Raw genomic sequence first — 27,088 nt, forward strand, 5'->3', positions numbered from 1 at the left:
TATTATTATGTTTTTTTATATTATATTTTTATGTGGGTTAGATAACTATCTAACAAACAAACTGTGTATGTTTTTTTTTTGCCAGAATATTTTCTGTTAGAAAAGTAATTGTTGGACTCATACTAGTGGTGAATGTTAGAGCAATTGTTGTTGTTAGAGGTTTTAATTAGTTTGTAGCAAAATACAACCAAAGCATAGTTGTTTCACGGATACTACTGTTCACGAGGTTCTTTTGCTGATTCTCACTATCCAAAGGGTGGTAAAAAATATAGCAAAAAAATTCATCTAATCATTTAGTTAAAAAGTCCTTTGTTACAGCTTATGTATAATCCAAAAAAAAAGGAGTAAGATAGTTGTATCAAGCATAGACATGTATTTGCCGGAGAGAAAATAAAAAACTAATCGTACAGACTCTTTTCCATTCGCTTTTATTTTATGATAACATTTTCTGGTAAATTTTGCCTATCTTTTCTTTTAATTGTAGTTTATGCTCTTCAAATGGTCTTCACTTCCTTTATAAGTCAGATTTTAAGTTTTTACTATTATGTATTATATTTTATCCACATTAAAATGTTTTAAAGTAAATATATATCTAGAGATCAAATTATTAATAAAATGTGTCTAGAAATTTAAAATTGATGAAGACAAAATAAACTCTTTAAAAATTGTTATTAATAATAAAAATTAATTATTGCCATCACTTTTTTTATATTAATTAGAATTAAGTTAGTAATGTTCAGTTTACCCATAATTAAATAATATTATAATTTAATTAATTTTAATATAGAATATTTTAGGTTAAATTTTTGTAATATTAAATCTTATTTTTTATTAGCTTTACATAAAATCAAATATCTTAAATTTTATCTTTGTATTAAAATAAAATTCAAGTGAAATGCAATTCAAATCACAATTTAAAAATTTTCAAACCCTGTTTACAAACTTGCTGATAAACTGATGCCTGTATGTCGTTGGTTGAAGAAGTCAAGAAACATGTCATAAAATACAGTAGTATATTTAAGTAAAACCACATCTATTTTAAGAAAACTGGCTTCCTTAATAAGTGTGACAAAGATGCTGAAATACTCGAAGGAAATGTAGCTTAAAACATGAACAATCCTGAAAACTACAATAAATCTGTTACCCTTCAAAACTATTTTCAGTTTTATTATAGGTGACAAATTAGTCATTACCTAGAAATGTGTAGAAAATATGGTTTCCAATGCAAGGAAGATGAAGAAACTGAAATCAATCAAAAAAAAATTTCACTTGCCATAAGTATTTTATGGCAAACACTTACACCTGACAACTAAACAAATTGAAAAGTGGTAAGCGATCATCAGTTATTTAGGATATACAAAATACAGTTTCAAAGTTCCCAATGCACTTTGAAATTCAAAAGGATAGAAAAACTTTTGTCTAACGGCTGTGTGTGAGTTGTAATTAATTATTTTATAACAATTTAAATGTCATTTTGTCTTGCTGATCTTAAATAATTTGGTAGGCAAAACATTCATACTATTTTATTAATAATAATGTGCTCTAATATTATTATTAATGTTAAATTGGTGATGCTAATTTTTTTAACGTAATTTTATCAGATTGAAAAACTGCAATTATTTAATCTCATGCAAATAAAATTCATTTATTTGATTTTTTTTAATTTTCCCTTGGGTTTTAAATTAGCAAGGATTTTTTTTATAATTGTAGCTATATGTGATTGCATTTCTTTTCTATAAAATGACAGTAAATTCTAATTTTTTTTTTAATATAGACTATCATTGTCACCTCATACATGTAATTTGGTCTGCAAGACCTGCAGATGACTGACTATGTGTGCTATATTTTAGTTTTTTTTTGTTTTTTTTTTATTTTTAAAGTAGTATTGTTTCCTAAATCCAACAACTTGAATTTTCTTTACAGACATATACAGGATCAATCCTTGTCGCTGTTAACCCATATCAAATTCTACCTATTTATACTGCTGAACAGATAAAATTATATAAAGATAGAAAAATTGGTGAACTACCACCACACATATTTGCCATAGGTGATAACAGTTACACACATATGAAACGTTTTAGACAAGATCAGTGCATTGTCATCAGGTAAGAATATTTTATTTTATAATTCACGTTATTTATTAACCATAACAATTTTTACCTGAGATCATATTTAATTAGTATTGTGAATTAAACCAGTGTTACCAGAATTCTCTGTTTCCTAATTAAATATTTTCAATAATTATCTGATTTATAGATAAATAGCTTTTTGATTTTAATAATTCTCTCCAATTTTTATGATCTTGATTAAATGTACCCACTAGATATCATGTTGTGTTTGACCCAGAAGCTAACTTCTTTTAGTAAGTTTTATGAATATCAGATGATATTTGTAAATGAAGTGAATTTGAGAAGAGACAAAAGTCATATTGATGACAGATAATTTCACGAAAATCTGTCTCAGATATCTTTTCTTACAATAGTTTGTAGATGTTTGGTTGGGGGTTGAACCAGTGGCCTTGATGCAGTCTAGTTGGTAAGGATTTTTATTCAGCTTTGTAATACGTTGGCTTGTACTGTATAACTAAAACGAAACAAGCAGGCCATTCGTGACTACCAGCAAACTACCATACTACAACTCTGAAGCCACTACATGTATTGCAAAGTAGAAAATCACAGGTTGAGTGAAATGTTACACTTCACTCATTTCTTCAGGTGATTTTAATTTATTATCATTTATTGGCCAGTGTTTTTAGTGTGTAATTTATCTTGCTGTAAAGAAGTAAAAGTTTCCCAAAACTGGAGTAGTTTTCAATTACTCTATTTGCTACAGAGTTTAGTGATACATCTCCACTTTCAACCTAATTCTTTCCTGCTACATGTACATTTGTGGAATTATAATTACAAAATGGTTCCCCCAATTTTCAAGAAATAGTTATCAAAATAGTTTGTGTGCATTTGTTTTTAATTTAGTGAATTTTACTGTTTTAAGTTGGTAAAAATGATTTCTATTTAACTGAATGAAGTAAAATACGAAGTACATTTACAGATTACCAATTATGTTTTTTCCATCATCTTGATGTCAGAATAAAATTGTGTTTAATTTAATTAAAATTACTTTTATGAAGTTTTAGGTATAATTACAGTAAATATTTAGTTTTTTTTTTTAATTATTGAAGTTGAAATTGCTCTATTTATAAGGCACTTAAATTTACTGTATGAATACTATACAGTTGCTTGAAAATCTTTACACAAATTAATTTCATTAATTAAGAAAGTTTCTTCAATAGGACCTTCAAGGATTATGCTCGTGTGAATTGTGCCACAATGCCAATGGTCGGCTGACCTTGGTCATAACTACATGTCTGTCAGGTGAATCACCTCACATGCACACACACTCACACAGCCCTTCTTGTTAAAGATTTTTATTATCTATAATAAAATTGTCTAGCCAACTATACTTGATTAAAAAAAAAGGTAATTCTGTATTTTATGTGCAGTTATTATTAGGATTTTTATTGCGTTTAATAAAATCAAACCTTAAAGCCTTTTTTTGTCAGATTAAATTTTATTATTTTCAAGTAACTATAGTATCCACCAAATGGGAACCAAAAAAAGCCCTAATAAACTTTTTAATAAATAATGTACAATCTCACTAAGTTCAGACTAACATTTTACATTTATAGACTGTTATTAATATATGTATTTTTATAATTATAATTTTATATTTTTATAAAATATACCATAGCCATGATGTATTCTATGAATTGACAGATTACACAATACTGTATTAGTTGGAAATGTGCTGAAGAGACCTTCAATCTGCAGTGGGTTGATTACGGCTGAAATGATGATGATATATATATTTCTAAATTTGTTAAAAAATTAACAAAAGTAGTGTTTAATAATGAAAAAAAGTAAATTAGTTGCAAAAATGTTTGATACAATTGTGAGTACAGTATATTTTCAAGATTCATTTACAGATGTTTGATATGGCTACCTTTTGTAACACACCAGATGTCCCATCTGCAATTAATTTCCTGCCAAATTCTTTGAAGCATGTCTTTATCTATGATGACAACTGTTTGTGCCACAGCTCATCAACATTTGCTGAAATCGGAGGAACAAACACTCTGTCTTAAATGTAACCCCATACAGAGAAGTCTGTTGGAGTTAAATCAGGTGATCGTGGTGGCCAGGAAATTGTTCTATCACTTCCAATCCAAGTCAGTATTTTGCTATTGAGATGCGACAACTGCATGATGATAATGTGGTGGTGCACCATCTTGCTGGAAAATTAATTCTGTGCCCATATCCTGTTGTAATTGTGGTATTAGATAATGTTCAGGTACGATATTCCAGTTAAATTACTTATTCACATGTTTCACCTAGTGAGAACGTCAGGAACTAACGGTGTTAGGTGGCAATGAAACCTTAAGATAAACTGTATTCAGTGATGTATCAAATAGTTCTGTAAATTATTTACTTTTTTCATTATTAAAGGTTACTTTTGTATAATTAATTAAGAAAACCCCTATATATGAGTATATATATAAATATATATATGTATATATGAGTATATATATATATTTTTTTTTTTTTTTTTTTTTTTTTTTTTATTATTCACTGGAATGTTTTGGTATTAATTATATTTAAAGAAGATGATTTTCAAAAATATAGTGTACAGGTAGATTACACATATCCTTTTGCTGGAGCTGAATAGGTATACCCTTTTCAAGTTTAAATAATGAGTAATGATGTAATAGTTATTACTATTAATTAGTTGGTCAATCTCATAATTATCCTATAATTAGGTACACAATTAGTCGGTATAGTGCTTAGCATGTTGGTTTCTATTAGTGATCTTGGGTTCAATTTTTTGAAGATAAATAGCAGTTTTTTACCTACAATTTTATTCATTTCACCTTCCTTGCTAAAATACAGATTTGCCTATCCAACATCATAATATTAAAACAAATGATTAAAATTAAATTTGTTTATCTTAGTAGATATTTTTACTTTTATTGGAGGGCATATTAAGTTTTAGGTAATTTGTTAGTATGACAGTGTAATAATATTGATTTTGATGTTTTTGTTTTTTTTAATTTCAGTGGAGAAAGTGGAGCTGGTAAAACAGAGAGCACAAAACTAATTTTGCAGTATTTGGCTGCAATAAGTGGTAAACATTCATGGATTGAACAGCAGATCCTTGAAGCAAACCCTATTCTCGAAGGTAAATCAAAATAATACTAACTGATATCATCACAATTAACAGTGTAATTAAGTACTGTTCCGTTATTTACATAATGTAATTTTTTGTGGATATATTAGTTACTAAACATGCTCAGCATTTGTTATTGCCTGATAGATAGAAAGAAATCTTTTTCTAGTAGTTCATAAATTTGGTGATAAAATGAAACATGTTTATTATAGTTCTGGTAATCACAGCTTCTTGTAGTTTAATAATTTGATGAAAACTAGCAAGACTCTGTCATGCACTCATATATGACAGAACCTTTTATATCAATGTAAAAGGATATTCCAGCGAAAATAATTTATTGATACAGTGTGTTATGCATGTTTATTTTGACATCAACTTCTTCATTTTAAATTATTTTTTAATTAAGTTACAGTCAAATTACACTTGTCAACATGATTTTTGTCTCACGGATATCAATAAGTGTACTTAATGCAGTTTTTTATCCTGTTTTCAAATATGTATTCAGAATGTCTCCATCACCACAGTTTGTTGTTATTTTAATTTTTTTTAATATTTTAAAATATTTTTTTGTCCATTTGTCCATTGTCAAGTAAAAGCACCTAGAGCATTGTAAATATGATGACCCAGATGAGCTAACTCAAAGAGTAGCGTTGCTACTGTTATGCAGGTTCAGATGTGTATAGACATGTACAAACGTGATCTAGTGTAGCGCACATTCATCAGAACGATGCCAGTTGTGAGAAAGTAGTGAATCAATAAACATGTCATTGTGAGTACTTTGTGTGTCTGAATTATTGTGTAGTACTTATTTATAACTTTATTTCTTTTAATTAGTCGTTGGTTACAAAATGCCTACAGTTTGTTTAAATCATCCTAACAATTTTTGTTATGTATGTGGTGAAGTGACACTCAAATCCCACAGGTGAAACCTTACTCCATTAGTGAAAAAATGTTATGAACTTAATTTTGGGTATAAAGTCGGGGCCCAAACAAAAGCCTGGGCCCCACATATCTTCTGTTGCTTATTGTGTTCTAGGCTTCTTACTGCATGAAAAAATGGCACATGCCACATGCCAATTGCTATCCCTATGATTTGGAGGGAACCCAAAGAACACTCTTCTGACTGGTATTTCTGCTTAACAAACATTAAAGGGATTATGTCAGAATCAAAACATACAGTGGTATACCCTAACTTGCAATATGCAAGGAGACCAGTTCCACACTGTGAAGAATTGTATATACCAATGCCTCCAGGATTTGTGACATTAGATGAAGAGAGCTCAGAGTCTGATGGAAGTAAGAAAGAAAAAGAAAAAGATTCTGGTGATACTGTTTTTGAACAAAGAAGCTCATCTGAGCCTCTTTTACAAACTCAAGAAAATCTTAACAATCTCATACAAGATTTAAAGTTATCCAAAAAAACAGTCTGAAATGCATGCTTCCTAGTTGAAAGGATGGAATCTTCTTCAAAAGAATACAAAGACATTTACTCATCATAATAATCATTCTGAATTTAAAGTCTATTTTTCTGAAGAAAAGTGGCTTAGTGTTTTGTAATGACATTTCTTCTCTTATGTATCACTTTGTAATGAACATAACACAACAAAATGACTCTTGTTCATCGATTCCTCTTAAGTTAGCTTAAAAGTTTTGCTTCTGCATAATTGCAATAAATTTCTATCAGTACCTGTGGCTCACTCTGCTAGTATGAAAGAAACATATGAAAATTTTAAATTTATATTGGAAAAGCTTCAATATGCAGTATATGAATGGAATATTTGTTGTGATTTGAAGGTAACTGCACTTATTCTTGGTCTGCAGCTTAATTACACAAAGTACTGTTGTTTTTTTGTGTGAATGGGATAGTAGGGACAGAAAAAAACATTTCATTAGAAAAGAATGGCCTAAATGTGAATCACTCATTCCTGAACAGAAAAGTGTGAACATGACCCATTGTGTAATCCTAAAAATGTGTATCTACCTCCATTATATATCAAACTACGATTAGTGAAGAATTTTGTCAAGGCCATAGACAATACTCCTGGTTTCCTGTACTTAAAACAGAAGTTTACTAAAATTAGTGATGCAAAAATCAAAGAAGGAATTTTTGTGGATCCACACATACAATCAATAATGTGTGGTGAAACGTTTGAGGAACTATTGAATCCACTGGAGAAAACAGCTTGGCAAGAATTTAAAAATGTTATTTAAAGTTTTTTGGGAAATCGAAAGGCAGAAAATTACTGTGATATTGTAAACAACCTTATAACAACTTATAAAAATTTGGGTTGTAATATATCCGTAAAAGTACACTTCCTGCAGTCGCACCTAGATTTCTTCCTGGAAAATATTTGCGCCCTGAGTGGTGAGCATGGGAAACATTTTCTTCCTTATGGAGAAGAGGTATCAAGACAAATGGAATCCTAATATGCTGGCCAATTATTGTTGGACCATCAAGAAGGATGCTCCACAGGCAAAATATAGCAGAAAATCGTCATTTCTTACTTTCTAGGTAAGTCAAATGTTTGAATATTGCGTAGTTAAGAATGCAGAAAATATTAAAATGTTTAAAATTATCAATGCCTGTCTCTTGGAAACCTTGCATGAAGGGGAAAACTGATATATTTGAATTCAGGAGAAAAAATACTATCGAATCACATATTTTTCTTCCTGAGACAAAAAAAATTATTTTTTGTTCCACAGTGTTATTGAAATTTGGATTAGTACTAAAATATTGTATTTATGTGAGAAGTTATTAGGTGAAAATAGATTCATTCTTTGATTTTAAATAAATCTTTCTTTATGGAAAAATTATTGTTTGCTTGAACTGTATGAATCAATCATTTTATTTCTTACACAACTAACAAATTAATAAATATTCTCTTATGTTTTAGCATTTGGGAATGCAAAAACAATACGTAATGATAACTCATCACGTTTTGGTAAATACATTGACATACACTTTAGCTCATCTGGAGTAATTGAAGGTGCAAAAATTGAACAATATCTTTTGGAAAAATCAAGGATAGTATCTCAGTCAAAAGATGAAAGAAATTATCATGTATTTTATTGTATGTTAGCTGGATTGTCACGTGATGAAAAACAAAAATTAGATCTTGGTGATGCTTCACATTATAAATATTTAACTGGGGTAAGTTTAAAATCAGTGTCATATAATTTAATTAAAATTATACATTCTCTACACATTAAAACTTTTCTATTTGTATTTTAGTATTTCCAAAACATCATAAAATCAAATTTTCACAACAGTTTGGCTTTGGATGATCCAGCTGTGATTTTATTTTTGTTATCATGTTTTATATAAATAATAATTTTCTGCTACTGTTTCTTTTGAAGTGTAGTAAATAGCAATTTGTTTTAATTATTATTAAATATATTGATTTTGTTCCACAATATAAGTAAAGTTACATTTTTAAGTACTTGTTTTACTAATAATCTTTGATTAAAAAGCATTCATGTTTGTAAAATATACATGCAGGTTTTATCCATTATTATTTAGAAAATTAATACATAGATTAATTTTATTTTTATTATTAAAATGTTAGTTGAAAATTTTAACTATAAAATCTTTTATCATTAGATAGTTACAGTGATGTTTTTGTAACCGTACTTTGGTAGTCCCAACCGATAGTAAAATTTCAAATAACTTAACTTTTTAAGCACAGTTGATGTTTTTTGAGTTCTGTATTGAAAAAAAAATTATAATATAGATGTGTATTTGTTTACACTTGACCTTTCTAAACCCATTTCTCATTAATCACAATAATTGTAATTAGGCAATAGCCTATTATTTCTTGAAAAAATAAATATTCCAGTAAGAAACTATTTGTGCAAAAAAAATTATGCAACTTGCATAAATGGAGTTGTCAAAATTAGTTCATATCACACATTAACTGCTGTCAGGTTAACAAAGAAATATTAAAAATGATCTGAAATTTTATCAATTATTTCATTTTATTGACCATTGTTTTCAAATTCTCATCTTTTTGCAGTGTCAGTATTTTTTGAAGAGCTAATTTCTATCGCTGCTATTTATTAATCAAAATAATTAGTTTTTTGAGTGGTTTTTTATTTTTTGTGTTGTTTTTTTTTTTTAATCAATAAACAGTTAACATATCATAATGGCAATAAAACAAGGTTTTGTTTTTAGATTACTGTCTTCAAAATCTTTGGCTGCATGTGATGAAATAGTGTTGGTAAATAATTTAATAAATACATTTATTAAATTTCTGGAAATTTATTATTTTAAATCCATTATATCATTTTCCAAACGTAGTAGTTTAATTTAATTAGATAAACACTAAAAACTACTTATTGATAATAAATTGTACAGATATTTTATTTTGTATATTTTATAATATACAAAATAGTTCTTCTGTAAAGAGAGAATCTGCCGAACTGAAATTTTTCCATTTATAAATGGTTATTGTATTTTTATACTTTTATGATTATATTCAGTATGTTTTTAGTCAGAAAATAATGTATGTAAAAAATAAGTACATAACGAACACTTTTTAACAAAATTTTTATAGTCTGTACATGAAGTACAACAGCTAATGTTACTAAGAAATGTAATCATTCTAATAACTGGATGACCAACTGTTGATTTTTTTTTAAAGGTATATAACTTCAGGTAAACAATTCAGATGCTTCACATAAATAATTTAGAAACAAGAGTATTGTGCAAAAAGTGTTTTTAATTTTTAATAAGATGGCAATTTAATTTTATCTTCATAGGAAAAGCTGGAAATGAATTTTGCATATTATTTCATATCCTACTTTTTTCAATTACTGATAGATTGTATTTTGAAAATAATAGACCTAATGTTTTAATTCTAAGACCTGTTACTTGTTTACTTTGTTATTTATTATTATAATAATTAGTATATACTTTATGTAATGTTGATTTGTTCTAAAAGTTACCTCAAATTCTTTCTTATTCAAATTAAATTTCTATATGGTTGCATTGTATTTCATAATTTCCTTTTGTTCTCTAAAATCTAAAACTTTTTTTTTACTCTAAAACTTGAATCTTATCTTTCATCATAAATTAATATTATTTTTATTTTGGAATTGTACTACACATTCACAATCAGATACTAACTAAAGCAGCAAATATACATATTCATTGAGATTGTATTACAATTTTACATTTTCTGTTCTTAGGGTGGAAGTATAACATGCGAAGGCAGGGATGATGCTGCTGAATTTGCTGATATAAGATCAGCAATGAAAGTGCTATTATTTTCTGATCAAGAAATTTGGGAAATTCTCAAGTTGTTAGCAGCTCTATTGCACACTGGCAATATTAAATATAAAGCAGCAGTCATAGGTAATCATCCCTTTATCCCTGATTGTTTGTAATGTTGTTTAAATAATTACTTAGTGAAACTTATTGTGTAATATATACTGTATACAGAATAAAAGATTATGAAGCTTGTGTTTAATTAATTCCATCCTTTCTCAAAGGAAAAAGAAAAACACCAGTGCATTCTCCAAGTATATGTCTGTAAAACTGATAAATCAACTTCTATTTATCATTAGTGATAAGAAAAGAAATCTTTATCTCTGCCTATTTTTATTTGGGAATTGTTTAAAAGTGATATTTCAAAAACAAAAATGTTACTACTTTTTTCCTTTTCCGTCTTAATGCCACAGGTAATTAAACTGAGAGCGATAAATAAAGTTATTTCATCAGTTTTATGCAGAAGTTTACAGATCCACCATTTTGTAAGGTTTTTCTTTTCATGCATTTTTTTTATATAGAATCAGTACTTTTAAAAGAGTGTGTTTTCTGTAGGTATGGTTGTATGCTTATATAGATATGAGCATTAACTTTTAAAGAGCTAATTACCATGTTTGTTATTATTAATCATTAATTAATATACACTATATCAATTAAAATATTGAACGTATAACTTTTCACTTCATATAATACTACCGTTAACAGGATTTAGAATTACATAAATCAAAATTAACTGCATATTAATCACAGAATTCTATGAATACAAATGCAGCAAAGGAGCACATTAAGTATTTGTGAACATATTGCTTTGTGAACTTTACTGCTGACAAAACACATAATTTATGAGTTAATGTTAAAAATTATAAGTTTTGAGTGGAAATTAAGAAATTTTGAACAAAAGTACTAGTTCCCTTACTTTCTTAATTAATTCCTTAAGTAATTTCTTTACTTCCTACTCATTTTTTGCTAAAATCTTTTAAAACCATTCTTCACAATTTTTGTCAGCTATTTTGTTTATTAATTATTTCAGTCAAATGTTTCCTGCTCTCCTTTCACTGTTTTCATTCTTTTCCTTAATCGACTGTATTTCTGTAAACTGATGTAATTAAACTGTATACACTTCTTTCATGTTTGTTTAGTATATTGTAAACCAAACAAACGGCTCTTGTCTACAGATTTACTGACATTTAATGTATTTTCATCTTGAAAATAAACTAGGTTGTTTCAATAATCATAAAATTGTCTCATAATCATGATATAAATTAAATTTGCCTTAAATACTCAATTATGAAAGTATTCAATTTGGAAACTAAATGAAAATTACTTTAGTATTTTATGTTGAAAGAATCCTTTGAGAATTATTGTAATATTCCTCTTTGTTATTGTTTTGCTAATACATTTTTATTATGGCCAGTTTTGATATATAGAATGAGCAAATTAAAATCAGCCCCAAATTGACATTTATGATTGTCACCTGCATCACAATCATAGCACTATTATTAGTATTTAACACTAAATGCCAATAATAGCATTACCATTGTTGTTTCTGTTACTAATGTTTTCAATTATCAATTGAAAATTGTTCTTGCGTAACTATAATACATTTTATATTGTATTTGTTTTTATCCTGTTGCCGTACTTCATGCAGAAAGGATTATTAAAGTCTAAACTTATATTCATTCAAGATCATTTAAGGAAATATGTGAAATTCTCGCAGAAAAGCTGTCTAATTCTTGCAGGCTGACAAAGAGAAGCATACAAGATTTGATAAAAAATAGTGTAAAACAGAATTAGGTTCTGTTTTACACTATTTACTCAAAAATACACTTTAAACTCAAAAATTCAAGATGAAACAGGATTCTTCTATTAGGAATCCAAAATCTGTAGTGGATATCAATTAAGAATTTCTGAAAATACAAAAAAATTTATATGAAAATTATCATAAAAATGTGGTGTAAAATACACATTGTGTAGTAATATTCTACATTCTTTCTAAGACCATGTAGTGCAAAATCTATCAACCGCTTAAAAAAGCAGGAAAACTGAAACGTCTTAACTATTGCTAACTGGTTTCAAATTTGTCTATTTCTGATTTTTATTTGTGAAGCAACTTGAAAGAATAAAGTTTATGAAATAAATTCCTACACTTTGGAAGATCTGAAAGCGAATATTCAATGTGCTTTTGAAGCTAATGACTGTAATGTTTTGTGTCAGCTGTCTCAATAGATTATTTGAGAAGAAAGATGCATCTTAGAGCAGGATGCTCCCTTTCAGCATATTTTTTAAAATGAATTATCTAAATCTTTGCTTATAAGTGTAAATATTTAAGTTCTTTTTATGTTTTCAATTATAGATAAAATCATATGATTGGCTGTAGACAGACCTTTTGCAGGGAGCTGGTTTTAAGTTATTCGCCCTGTAGTGTTTTAAGAATGTTTTAAGTATATCAAAGAATATGTATGAAGTGCTTTGTTTTTATAATTCCAGATAACTTAGATGCTACTGAAATCCCAGATCACAGTAATGTTTCCAGGGTAGCAAGTTTGTTAGGAGTGCCTAAACAACATTTAATAGATGCTTTAACACTAAAAACATTGTTTGCTCATGGGGAAACAGTTGTAAGTACTTAATTATCAGTAATACTATTAACTGTCATTATTAATATTTTGTTTTTTATTTACTTTCTTATGTGGAAAATTCATTCTAATGAATTCATTGCTTAGAAGGATTAACTTTTAATGACTTCATTATCCATGGGAGCGGTAAAATTAATACATAAATTTGCTTAATTTAAGGTAACATTTTAACAGAAATTAACTGTTTTGATTGGCCCAAATGTAAGATATTTTGCATTCAAATAACACTCTTAAAATTTGAATGTCAAACACAGTAAAAATAATAGATTACTGGTGGAAGAGTAATTGAGACAGCAGTCAATAAAAAAAAGTCAATAAAAATAAGCAGCAGCCAACAAAAATAAGCAATAAGTCAATTGCAATAAGCAATAAGTCAACAAAAATAAGCAGCAGTCAACAACAGCAGTCAATAAAAATAAGGTACATGCTTAATTTATTGCAAAATTAGGATACTTCCTATATTACTTAAAACATCTGAAATAATTCCAATATTGATGACAGTGTCTTTTTATTTCAGTTTTTATGACACATTATTTTAGAAGTTGTGTATTATTAAATTACCCCCCCCCCCCCTTCATTAATGATTATTAAACTTACATGAACATGAAATTTATTAACCAGTTTTTTCAATACATCTTTTCGAGTAGAAAAACATTTTTTTTTGTTCTTACGTAATGAATTATGGTGGTACAAAAAAAAAATAGCATGAAATGTTTTAGTTTACAAAATAGTAATCAATTTTCTTTTCAGGTTTCAACTTTATCAAGGGATCAATCAGTAGATGTTAGAGATGCTTTTGTAAAAGGTATTTATGGACGATTATTTGTTCTAATAGTAAATAAAATAAACAATGCCATCTATAAACCAAAATCCACAGCTAGAAGTGCCATTGGAGTCCTTGATATTTTTGGATTTGAAAATTTTCACACCAATAGGTAAATGCCACTAAAAAGTAAATAAAAAGATAATTAACCTTAGTTAAAAAATATATATATATAATGTTAAGTTATTAGCAATTCTTGGAAAATAATTAGTTAGAATTTAATTTTAATTTCAACACTACAATCAAACCTTTATATAATGCACCTCGATAAAATGAAAATCTCAATTTTACTAATTTGTTTACTACATTTACATATAATTTACCTCTATTTAACATATTCATACCTCTTTATAATGAAATGGTGACATACTGCATATTAACCTAATACAGTATGTAGTAATGTACAGTAATTTTTACTAATTGTTTTTTAGAAATAACGACATTAAATTTAGTATTTTGGACATCTCTGTCATTTCAGACCTAAATTGTACCTGCATACAAACATGAAGTATTCTTGACTACAGTAAAGAATGACAGGTTATTTTTATTAAACTGATAAAGTAAAAATTCCCAAGATTCTTTAATAACCCATTAACAATAAAATTCTGACAAAAGATTTAAATATATGTTCTGCAGTTACTGGCTGTCTATATATTAAAGTAGTAGAATTTTCCCAAATCCATTAACTAATGCAGAGCACTAAAATTACTGTGCAAACTTTTATTCATTTATCTAAACGAGATATTTATCTACTGTATGTAAACATAATTAGAATTCTTGAAAAACATTTAACACATATTCCCTCTGTTCTTCCCTCTATTGTTCAGTGCACACATACAGTTCAGCAATAATTTTTCCTGGGGTTAATACAGCTGGTCTCTGTCTTTGGATTGCATTACTCGTGTTATACTGTACTGTAATATACTCTTTCTTTAGTGTGCTATAATGTCAAAATGGAAGTACCTTAATGTTTGAGAAAAACTTTTATTCACGAAGTTGACAAAGGTGTTAAAAAAAAAGATATTGTGTAAAAATTTGGAATCCCACCAAGTTCATTGTCAACAATTTAAAAAAATCAGGATGTGATACTAGAACTAGACCAGCGAAAAGAAAATCTAGTGAGAAAAAAATTAAAAGGTAGCAGCACATATCATCGTATATATGATTATATCGATGAAGTCATTTTAAAATGGATGCGAGTGATGCATGAAAAAAGCTTCCTTAATCGGGACGTTAATTAAAAAAAAAAGCCCTGGAATTTGGAAAACCTGTATTTAACTAATTTTTTCCTGGAATTTTCGATTTCATTATATAGAGGTTTGACTGTAGTTATAGTCAAAAAACTGGAATAAATTATTACACTATGACTACTTTGGTGTATTGTCCATAAAGTCAATAATGACTTAATGTATAGGTACTCGGAACTTGAAATTTTTTTCATATGGTGCCTCGAATTTCTGATTGTAGTATAAGGTCTGACTTTATTGTTACACATATTTCACATAGTTCTAGCTATCATCAGTGCTTTAAATTCTCACTTTCTGCGTAAATGTAGATTTTGGGAAAAAAGATAGTTGTATTTTAATTTTTTATTTTATAATATTATTAATTGTTTAGTTTATATTCTGAATTTTCTTAAAATTAATTTTTAAAAAAGGTATTATTTGCAGATTTTATATGAAAAGTTAGTTGGTTACAGAGACCTAATTTAATTTTAATTTACGTTTGCCCAATTATAATTTAGCAATTGGTCTTCGATAATCACAGTTTGACCATTCTTAATACCAAAGGTTAATGTTAATTATAAATGTATACTTATAGATAATTATAAGTTATAAAAGAAAATATTAATTAAAGTTGACTATAGAAGGAAAATATTGTTAAGTTAAATAAATTGAACTGTAACTACCAAAATTCTTGTGCTCTTTGATATTAAAATTCAGTTATTAGTGAAACTACACCTTTTATCAGTTTTTGAATCTGATTTCTGTTTAAATAAATAATATTTAAAGTAGTTTTCTAATTATTAAGTTGGCTTATTATTAAGGTAGTAGCGATCTAAATGTATAAGTATATATATATAGTTCTTAATTACTCTTTGATACGAGTGTGGTATTAGATGTTTAAGGAGTGGGCAATGTTATTTTGTATTATGGAGTCATTGTGACAGGGAGAAAATTTATATATGCCCAGAAAATTGTGAGGGTAGAAAGCAAATTAAAGGAACTTCAAGTCTGGTACAGTTGACTGGATCTTTTTTGATTGAGATAAATGGTGTTGAATAACTGACTACCAGCCGATTACCTTTTTCACATTGTTATACATTTTTGCAGTATTATCCTATTTATTTAAGTAAAATAATGATTTCTTTTTTTTCAGTTTTGAACAGTTTTGCATAAACTTTGCTAATGAAAATCTTCAACAGTTTTTTGTTCAGCATATATTTAAATTAGAACAAGAAGAATATAATGTTGAGGGGATAAATTGGCAACATATTGAATTTGTTGATAATCAAGATGCACTTGACTTGATTGCTAGCAAACAACTTAATATAATGGCACTTATTGATGAGGAATCAAAATTTCCAAAGGTAAATAAGTTAACAGTGATTGATTGAGATTTTTGTTTATTAATTACTAAATTTAGTGTATTATACAGAGTGTACAAAAAAAGAATATCAGGGTTTTAAAGCTCATTTAAAATTAACTTCTAAGACTTATTTTTTCCCTAGTAGTGTTCAATATGAGCACCTTCAGTAACACAGCTCGCATACAAACTAATAGGAGAGTTCATCCCATATTTTAAACAGCACGTCTGGAGAAATGAAGAGAAGTACTTCAATCCCATGCCTGAAATCAGGTAGATAATGAAGGCACACACACACACATACACAAAATTCTTTATGAAATCCCATAGGAAAAAATTACATACGGTCAGATCCAGTTATCTTGAAGGTCATCGCAAACAAAGCTCTGTCATTGAATCCATGCCGTCTGATCCGACAGTGATAGAAAATATCATTCCTGTTCAGAGTTATGCCAGTGAGGAGGTGCACCATCTTGTTGCCAAATAAAATTTTCTTGTCCATCATGCTGTAGCAGAACCATGAACACAGCATATCCAAATAAAAAACTCTTACACTTTCTTCAGTGTAAAAGAACAGCCATCAGGAAAAAAGTGAGCCTCAGGGAAAAGAATTTGCAAAAAACTTTGGGAGTACCTTTTGTATTGTAAGAGTTCATGGGGATTTTCTGACACCCCCAGACATGGACATTATCTGTACTAACTTTTCCAGTAAAATGAATTGTTGATTCATTATTAAACACAATACGATCACACAGTTAACTTCACCCTATTGCATTTCGATTTTTAAGTCTGCACACACAAGATAGTTGGTAAGCTTCAAAGCATGCAACAGTTGTAAATGTATGAATGCACAGTATGTACAATATAACACATACTGTCCAATTCAATTCCCTGGATAATTGGGAGTACTTCATTGAATGCTTGATGTTTGTACATAGTGTTAGGTGAGTAGGTATTGTGAGTCTCAGGGTTGCTTTTTACAGCACCCATCTAGTAGGAGGGTGTTCTACCAGGTCATACAGTTTTTAAGGTTTCTTCATAATACATTATGATTTATCTGCTCTTCGATGCATGGCAGGAACCAAATCTTGTTGGAACACTCCATTGCCTTTTGGGAATTTTTTTGAAGTTGTCATAACCCTTACTTCAGAATCTTGATATTTATCCATCACTTTTCAACATATTATCTACTAGATGTAATAAACATGGGCCTTCAAATGTGAAACAACTCCCAAAACATTTTTTTCTGTAGACATTTAATTGATTGATGGATATGAGCTGGTGATGCATTTTCATCTGTGCTTTTCTAATGTATGGAACCCTTTGCCCCTGAACATAAAAATGTGACTCGTCGGAAAACGTAACATTTTTCCAGTCACCTTTGGTCCAGTTAGCATGTGCTTTGACCCACAAGAGCCTTTTTTTTGCACATTGCTCATTTTTTTTAGCAGGCCGACAAGCTTTCCGTCTAGCTGCAAGAAGTTTGTGTCTAACAGTTGGCATGTGTAAATCTGTTCCACTAGCTGCTAATTCTCAATTTAAGTCCACAGTAGGTAATTTTGAGTCAAGTTTACTTTGTCTCGCTAATAACCAATTCTGTTTTAAAGTAGTTTTTTTTTTTACGGCCACATTTGCCGTACCTTCAAAGTGAAAAGGAACCAGTTTCTTTAAATTGTTTTAAATTAGCATTCACTGTTCCTGGTCCAACACCAGATTCAGAATCTATTTGTTGTTGTATCATCTTGTTTGCTGAGAAAGAGAAACAATTTTTGAATGCTTTCTGGAGTTATGTTCATTATTATTATATATTCAGACACAGAGAACAAAAAATAGAAAAATATGATTTTGTAGCAAAAAATGAAATAAACTTTCACAAAACACAGTTTATAACATGAAATTTGCTAAATATCAAAGAACAATAACCTCACATTACAAAGACGACATAAAGAATGGGTGTAATCAAGCAATGCACTACAACATAGAAATAAACAAAAAATTCTCTTTGTTTGGGTTAATTTGCACACTACTAATTTAAAACAAAGAAGTTTTTTCTACATAAACTGCCTTATTTTATTGCAGTTTAAAGCACACTTTTTCAAATTATGATATCCATATTATGTTGTTTTTTTTAAATTTTTTTCATTAAACAGGTATGTCAAAATTTATAATAAACCTACAAATTAAGTCACAAAAAGTTAAATTTGTATATAAAAATTTTTTTAAGCTGATGACAAAATTACTGATTATATATAATTGCTCCTAAAATAAACAAATAAATCATTTTTGTTATAACATGTAGATTTTTCCTTAGGCTATACATACAGAGCTAAAAAATGTTATGTGGATACCACATGACTTCCTTGTACACCTGTTAAATTACATATACACCTTTTAAAATGAAAAGTACATAAAATTTTATTTTATTAATAACTTTTGATATTTTTTCATATTTTTTTTATTGTTATTATTGAATTATTATTCATATTTTTTTTACAATCAGAGGTTAATAACTATTAATAAAATCAATATATTTAAATTAAAAAAAAAAAGTTAAAAAAAAGGAAATGGTCTGGTTTGAACCAATGTGCCTTACTCCTTGTAAGATCCAAATATTTCATTAATTAACATTTTGTTTGGCTATAACACTGGAACCAATGAATAAGTACCACTTATCATATATCGTTGAAAATCTCTCAATGAGGGCTTATTATTGCAGTTAAGAGAAAGTCCAAAATTCAAATTTTTTGGGATTTTGAGCACTTTTGGTTCAGTTTTATTGCAATCAAAAGGGGAAGTGCACAATTAGACATTACAACAGTCCTAAATACAAAATTTCAACATCCTACGGCTAATTGTTTTTGAGTTATGCGAGATACATATGTATGTACGTATGTACAGACGTCACGCCGAAACTACTCAAAATTGATTCGGGGATGGTCAAAATGGATATTTCTATTGAAATCTGAAAATAAAAATTTTTTGCGATCACAATATACTTCCTTTACTTCGTACAAGGAAGTAAAAATAATAAAATTACTTATTTTTAGTCACTTCACAGGATTTCCTGGAAGAGTATTTTTCTTCTGAATTAGGCTGATTACCATCATTCAACTAATGCAACATAAATGAATAAAGAAAAGTTTTAATTAACAAGTGGAGACACATGGATATAAATGAATGAATATGTGTCAGTTACTTTAAAAGTAATTTTTTTACTTTATTCTATGTATAGTATAAGATTACAGTTCAGTATCAATGTCACAGTTCATTTTTTTTTTTTATCATTTTAATTGTTTGTTTGTACTGACAAATTTTTATGCCAAGTAAATAAACTTTCCCTGAAGGGATCTGATTAATTAATCTTTTCCTGTCTAATTGAGCTTCATAATGTTCAGCTTTTCAGAACTGTAATTTAAGTCTTTAGTCTCTGTAATTTAGTCATAGTTGTATTGTTTAAAAAAAGATAAATTAACCGGCATTGAATTGGATAATTTCTGTGAATAGGGGAGAGATCCTCCAATTTCTAAAGAACTTTTGCAAGGAAATTTATAAATAAGCCAAACAAAATGACCAATGAAAAATACTAAGCTCTGCTAGGAATCAAACACAATACGTACTGTTTAACAGTCAGCATATCAGCTTAGATGCTGACTGTTTAACTTAAAAGTTATTCATCTGTTGAAAGATTAGTTTACCATTAATTATCTTAATTTTAATTTCAGGGAACAGATCAAACAATGTTGGCTAAACTTCATAAAACTCATGGTGGCCATAGGAATTATTTAAAACCAAAGTCAGATATAAATACTTCTTTTGGATTAAATCATTTTGCCGGTGTAGTGTTTTATGATACTCGAGGTAACTATATTAAATAATTATTAATTTAAGTTGGTTAGATTTTAGTTTTTATTTTATTTTTATAATCTTAAATAAAAATCGTATTATATTATCATTTTGCTCGGATTATTGATAAATGAATGATTTTAATTTCTACAGGTTTCTTGGAAAAGAATCGAGACACATTTAGTGCTGATCTTCTTCAACTAATACACATATCTAGTAATAAATTTCTGAAGTTATTGTTTGCAGAAGATATTGGAATGGGCTCTGAAACACGTAAAAGAGCCCCAACATTATCTACACAATTCAAAAAGTCTTTAGATTCACTTATGAAAACACTTTGTTCTTGTCAACCATTTTTCATTAGATGTATTAAACCAAATGAATTCAAAAAACCAATGGTAAGAATAATATTTATATAAATTTAATTTACATATGTAATATAGAATAATAATACTTATTATTTTTAGTGTTTTAATTTGCCAAATTAATATTAGTATAATTTTTATTCAACAAAATGGATTTGGGTATTTTAACAATTAATCACTTGCCAATAGATATGGAAAGTTGTTGACAAATCCTCTAATAGTAGTGATTAATTAATTCTACCAGTTGCTCAGTTCTGTCTTATGATCACCTTTTGCTGTTCAGTTCTAATCATCAACAAGTACAGAAAAAGCAGGAGAATATGTAGCTAGTGCATACCTTCATTTCATGAACAGGATACAGCTACAAACAGGTACTGAATGAAGCAGTACCAGTTAACCTGGAGACTTACATATCATTGTATAGTTCACTTATTCATCATAACAAATATGATTAGTTTACTTTTTTATTATTTACTTTAAAAATTTTGATTTTTTTTCTGTTATTCATTGCCATCTTAAACCTTTAAAAAATTGTTAATGCCTTCTAGCCTGAAATTGATGTATTGTTCATGGATAACAGGTGGGGTATTGTTCATGGATAATAGGTGGGGTATGTGAATTTGGTAACTAAAGGAGGCTTTGAACTCATCACCAATACAGCCCAGCCATGGCTTTATAGTAATTTAGATTAATTTTTCGAACATGGTACTGCTGATATGTTAATTAATTAAAAAATATTAACAAAATAAAATTCACCTTACCAGCACATTGAGATGCGCTCTAGACCATTTGGCTTACTTGAAAGCCATCATCAGAAGTGAAAAATATTACATTAAAGTCAAAAATTAAAAAATCATAGGTTAAAATATATAATCATGACTGTTCGGTCCTAAGATTATACTCAAGGAGTGTACTGAATTTTATTAATTGTTAATATTATTTAGTTATGTAGATTTCACTTATTTATTTATTACAACAGCGTAGTGTCGTACATGACATTCAGAAGGGGTTGGCTCACATAAAAAAAATACATAGTATTAATCGTACATAAATCCATGTAAAACAAATGTACACAATTCCTGTTATAAACTAACCCTTCTATTTTTTAAACCAAAAAATATAAGGCTCCTATAAAAAATAAAATTATTAGCTTAAGAAATAGGTTAGTATAAAATACTAATACAAAATAAAATAAAATACACAAAAATCTATGAAATAGTATCTGACTCTTCCAACAACTTAAGAAAATTTAAGTAGATATTTCCTTAAGTTAATTCAAAATTTAAAAAAAATACATACATTTAATTTATAAAGATCACTTGACTCAGAAAAAGTAAATAATTTGAAAAATGTTTCATTTATACGCTCAGTGACTGATATATTTCTTTTGTAAATTCATTTCTGTATGTAAATAATGCTGGAAAAATCCAAAAAAGTGAATTAAGTCATTGTTTTTATTTAACAAGCAAAATTTGCAATAACCATTCCAGACAAATTTATATTTTATTTTGTTGAAATAAATACTATATCTGCTCTGACTGGGCAGTTATAATTGAGCTACAAGGATTCATTAATTTATTAATGTGGATATGAAAATTAAAATAAAATTCACCTGATTTTAAGCTATAAAGATCTACATAATTTATTCCATTTATATCACTAGTCATTATCCCTATTAAATGAGTTATTCCTGATAGATCCGAGTAAATTATGATAATTAAATTCTGTGAAATTTAATATTTATTTTACATGGGCATATTGTTTTCATATTGTGAAAACAATATGCCCAAGTTGAACATAGATATTTTTGAAATTAAAGAGACCAAACAATTCTATAACTTCTTAATTTCAGTAAGCTGGTGTAGCATAATTTAGGAAAACCATAATTAGGCATTTCAAGTAAAACCTGCCAACATTAGGCAGATGAAGGAAAAGTTTTAAAAATCTCAGTTGACCTCTTTTGATGATATAACTATAACTAGGTGAATAAATTTCAGACAAATAAGACTTTCTGTAATAAAATGATATAAGGAGCATCTTAGTATTCCACTCATGGCACGTAACTGAACTCAGAAGGACAAAATATTAGATGTGCCTATGACACGTTTAACAAGAAAATTCTTACATATTTTCAAAAACTTACCAGAAGAAGAAAAATGTACATCCATTTATACACTACTACTGAAGTAGGATGAGAGTAAAAGGTTTTGTAATATTATTATAAATAGCAATATCCTGATAATTGCATGGGTCATTCCTTTTCTGAATCAGTATGAATATTAGAGACTATGGCCTTGAAAATACACTTGAATGAAACACCTGACTGAATATATTTTATAAAAATGTAATCAGGAAGAACTAAGTGAATTAAAACATTTATTTGGAATATGATAAAAACCTGTAGTTTTATTTATCTTACTTTTGATAATACTCAATAAAAGCTCTTCTGCAGACAATCTAAATCCAATAAAGGATCAGAATAGCTAAAATATTCAAATCCATTTATTAATTTTGTTAGCAAGATTTCCAGATTTGAAGAACTATCTAAATTTGTTGACCAAACAGTTGACCAAAATTCAACTGGCAAAATTTCATGTCACACCTGGTAATTTGAATTTATCAAAATTAATCGTATAATATAGTAAGATGTATTGTATAATCTTATAATCAAAATTAGCTTTTTAATTACTTTATTATTTTGAACTATGTTTTTTTTTTTTTTTTTAGTTAATACCTTTTTTACTAACATTTAGATTTCAAACTTTTATTAAAAAGAAATCCCAATTCAGTCCTACTAAAAGCCATGGCATATAAAGCATAAGTAATACTTGTATTAGATAGGCATCCTAGAGTTGAGTATTTACTAAATTCTTCCTTAAATGAATCATACATTATCAAAAATGCAGTGGTATATACTTATTGCATTGTTACTTTTCCTATATTATTGAAAACTTTTTTGAATTAATGCAAGTTGAAATGAATTATTGTAAATTGTTTGTTTTTACAAACAGTTATAAAATGATGTTATTGTGTGTGTGTGTGTGTGTGTGTGTGTGTGTGTGTGTGTGTGTGTGTGCGCGCGCGCGCGTATGTAAATAAAGTAATGAGGTGAGTTTTTTTGACAGTCAAAGTGGCATCACTGTAAAGTTACTAGTAAACATATGGTTATATGAACAGCTGATTTATTATTATTTATTAATTTTTGTCTATTGTTCCCACATGAGGCGTAAACAAAGTTTCTGTAGAACGAGTTTTTATTGCGCGTTACAAAAATGAATGATACTAATTATGAGCAACGTTGTACAATGAGGTTTTGTGTTAAACTTGGTGAGAATGCTACTAAAACTTTTTCAAAATTGAAAAGAGCATATGGAGATGATGCTCTGTCAAGCCCAAGATTTTAGGTGGTTTAAAGTATTTTCAGATGGCCAGGAGTCAGTTGTGGATGATCCACACTCTGGAAGACCGTTAACGTAAAAAGTGATGACAATGTTGAGCGAATCAGAGATTTGATATGGTACAACTGGCAGTTAACTGTGAGAGTGATTGCAGAACAATTGAATTTGAACCATAACAGTCCATCGAATTTTGATAAACAAATTGAACATGAAAAATTTCTGTGCAAAATTGTTCCCAAAAAAATCTCACTGTTGAACATAAAAACAGGGTGGAAGTATGCCGCGAGCTTCTAGGGCGAATTGAAACTGATCCTGATTTTCTAAAAAATGTTATTACTGGTGATGAATCTTGAATATTTGAGTATGACCCAGAAACAAAACGCCAGAGCAAGGAGTGGCATACGTCAAACTTACCACATCCCAGAAAAGCAGAAATGAGCTAATCAAAAATCAAAACCATGGTAATTTTTTCTTTGATAATAATGGCATTGTCCATAAGAAGTTTTTGCCTGCAGAACAGACTGTAAATCAATATTTTTACCAAGAAATTCTTAAAAGACTGCAAAAAAGAGTTGCCTGTGTAAGACCAGCCACCAAAAACAATTGGATGCTGCATCATGACAATGCACTTTGTCACACTGCACTCTCAATTAATGAGTTTTTGGCAAAGAAAAACTTTCCTGTAGTTCCTCAACCACCTTATTCACCTGACTTGAGTCCCTGCAACCTATTCCTGTTCCCAACTTTAAAAAAACATCTCAAAGGACACCATTTAGGAATAGTAGAAAACATTAAAATAAAATGTAATCTACCATCTGAAAGATATTCCGGTTTCTGAGTTCTAACACTGCTATGAAGAGTGGGAAAACTGTTTGAAGTGATGCGTGGCTTCCCAAGGGAATATTTTGAAGCTGATAGCAATTGGATTGTAAATAAAACATTTTTCTGAACTAGTTTCATTACTTTATAATACAGACCTCATATGTATATATCCTAGCAATTCTCCTCGCAGCTTCACTTGAGAAATACATGATCAGATTTTGAACATCAATACAAAAATGAATTCCTCAATGCCAAGTTGTAGAATAAAATATTGCCAGTCAGTGCTTGCTTTGCTCACCCTTCCTGTTAGCCAGGGTTCTGTCCCTTGGAGCCCCTTGTATTCATTAAACTCATACTTGTGACAATAATAATAATAATAAATAAAAATTAAAGCCTGTTCAGTTGATAAAAAATATCAGTGTGTTGTAATTTCTTCAGAGCAAGTTTGGTCAGTACAGGTGAGTAATCTGGAAAAATCTGGACACAGCTGTTATCTGTCCTACGTATGAGCAAAATGTTTTGCCTGATTCTTAGTGTTACCGGACAAATAACTTAAATGAAGTATGTTGACCAACTATATTTCATTTCTCATTTTTGTTTAATTAAATAATTTTTTGAATGTTTTTCATCAATTAACCAGAGGCAGTGCAGCCAGTCATATCACACATACAGTATCAATGGTGACAGTGGTTGTGTTGGTTGAGCCGCCGTGCAGAACTTTGTCACACCATTTAAGAAGAAAATTAAAAAAAAACCTAAAAATGCCATTTATATATTTATCTGAAGAGTATTAATAATTCAAAATCGAGTGAATATCTCATTTTGTACAGTCGGAAATCGGTAAAATTTGCTATCATTGTTCATAATCTTTTACCTTTCTTCATCCCTTTCAAGGCTGAATTTCACAAAATCTAGAAACAAGTTTTTAGATATTCACATGAAGATAGACACACCAAAAATCAAGATATTGATATCTTCATTTGTTACAGAGAGATTAAGAAAAAATAGCCAGGTTTCAAAAAAATAAAAATTCATTTTAACTCTTAAACTTGGAATTTCAAAAAATCTAGAAATTGATATATAATTTTGATTATATAATTTAATATGAGTAGTAAAACATATCATTGTTGTATATAAAACACGGTTAAGTTTTAAATTCAAGGATTGTCTTTTAAAGTGTTTCAGATAAAATTATAAAAAATAAAATAAAAAGTGAAGAATTATTGGCTCTTTTGTAAAAAAAAACTGAATTTAATTAAAATCGATTTAAAAAATTGTTGATAGTTGTCTGACGTTTATTCTGATGCAGTGTAGTCAACCATTTTTCTGTATCTGCCTCGCAGAAAAAACCCGATTCTGGTACATCATCTTTTGACTCAACAAATCGTCGAACAGAATCAACGTTATCCATAACTACAATTAAATTTGGGAGCGATACGCAGGGTAGTTCATCATTGTTGTTATCCAAATAAGCTACTGTGGTGTCATTCTCATTTGCCTTTAAGTTAATTGTATTGATCCCAATATCTTCGTCAGTAGGGTATTCAGCTACTACCAAATTTTCATCTATAGAAACATAATCCTGAAAAGTTACATTGCTGGGTACTTGTAAAATGTTGGTAACTGACTGCCATTTATTATCATTGTCATAGTCATCATCACCATTACAGTTGCTAGAAAAAATGTTTTCACTGCTAGTTTGTTCACATTACGACAAAATAACAAGTTATTATTCTACGAGTCGGAGCGTGGAATGTTAGAAGCTTGAAAAAGGTTGGTAGGCTAGAAAATTTAAAAAGGGAAATGGGTAGGACAAATGTGGATATAGTAGGAATTAGTGAGGTTCGGTGGGAAGAGGAAGGCGACTTTTGGTCAGGTGATTTTAGAGTAATTAACTCAGCGTCAAATAATGGGCAGGCAGAAGATAGGGAGTAGAGTGGAGTATTTCAAAACGCATAGCGATAGAATCATTGTAATAAGGATAAAATCAAAACCTAAACCGACAACGATTGTTAACGTCTATATGCCTACAAGCGCCCATGATGATGATGAGGTAGAGTGTGTATACGAAGAGATTGATGAAGCAATTAAACACGTAAAAGGAGATGAAAATTTAATAATAGTTG

At 28.7% G+C, this 27,088-nt stretch overlaps 1 protein-coding gene across 2 annotated transcripts in view; it reads left to right on the forward strand.

The window, feature by feature from the left end:
* The window catches only part of ck (unconventional myosin-VIIa ck), a 303,003-nt gene that overhangs the window by 208,322 nt on the left and 67,593 nt on the right, over window positions 1–27,088 (forward strand). For both annotated transcript variants that reach the window (XM_075355398.1, XM_075355399.1), the window contains exons 5-13: window positions 1,924–2,108; window positions 5,114–5,235; window positions 8,118–8,374; window positions 10,411–10,576; window positions 12,977–13,107; window positions 13,876–14,060; window positions 16,328–16,538; window positions 20,257–20,392; window positions 20,531–20,775. In XM_075355398.1, the coding sequence (XP_075211513.1) occupies window positions 1,924–2,108; window positions 5,114–5,235; window positions 8,118–8,374; window positions 10,411–10,576; window positions 12,977–13,107; window positions 13,876–14,060; window positions 16,328–16,538; window positions 20,257–20,392; window positions 20,531–20,775 (1,638 nt within the window). The remainder of the gene's footprint in view (window positions 1–1,923; window positions 2,109–5,113; window positions 5,236–8,117; window positions 8,375–10,410; window positions 10,577–12,976; window positions 13,108–13,875; window positions 14,061–16,327; window positions 16,539–20,256; window positions 20,393–20,530; window positions 20,776–27,088) is intronic.

This window comes from Lycorma delicatula, chromosome 2 (assembly GCF_047948215.1).
Source record: "Lycorma delicatula isolate Av1 chromosome 2, ASM4794821v1, whole genome shotgun sequence".
Lineage (NCBI taxonomy): Eukaryota > Metazoa > Arthropoda > Insecta > Hemiptera > Fulgoridae > Lycorma > Lycorma delicatula.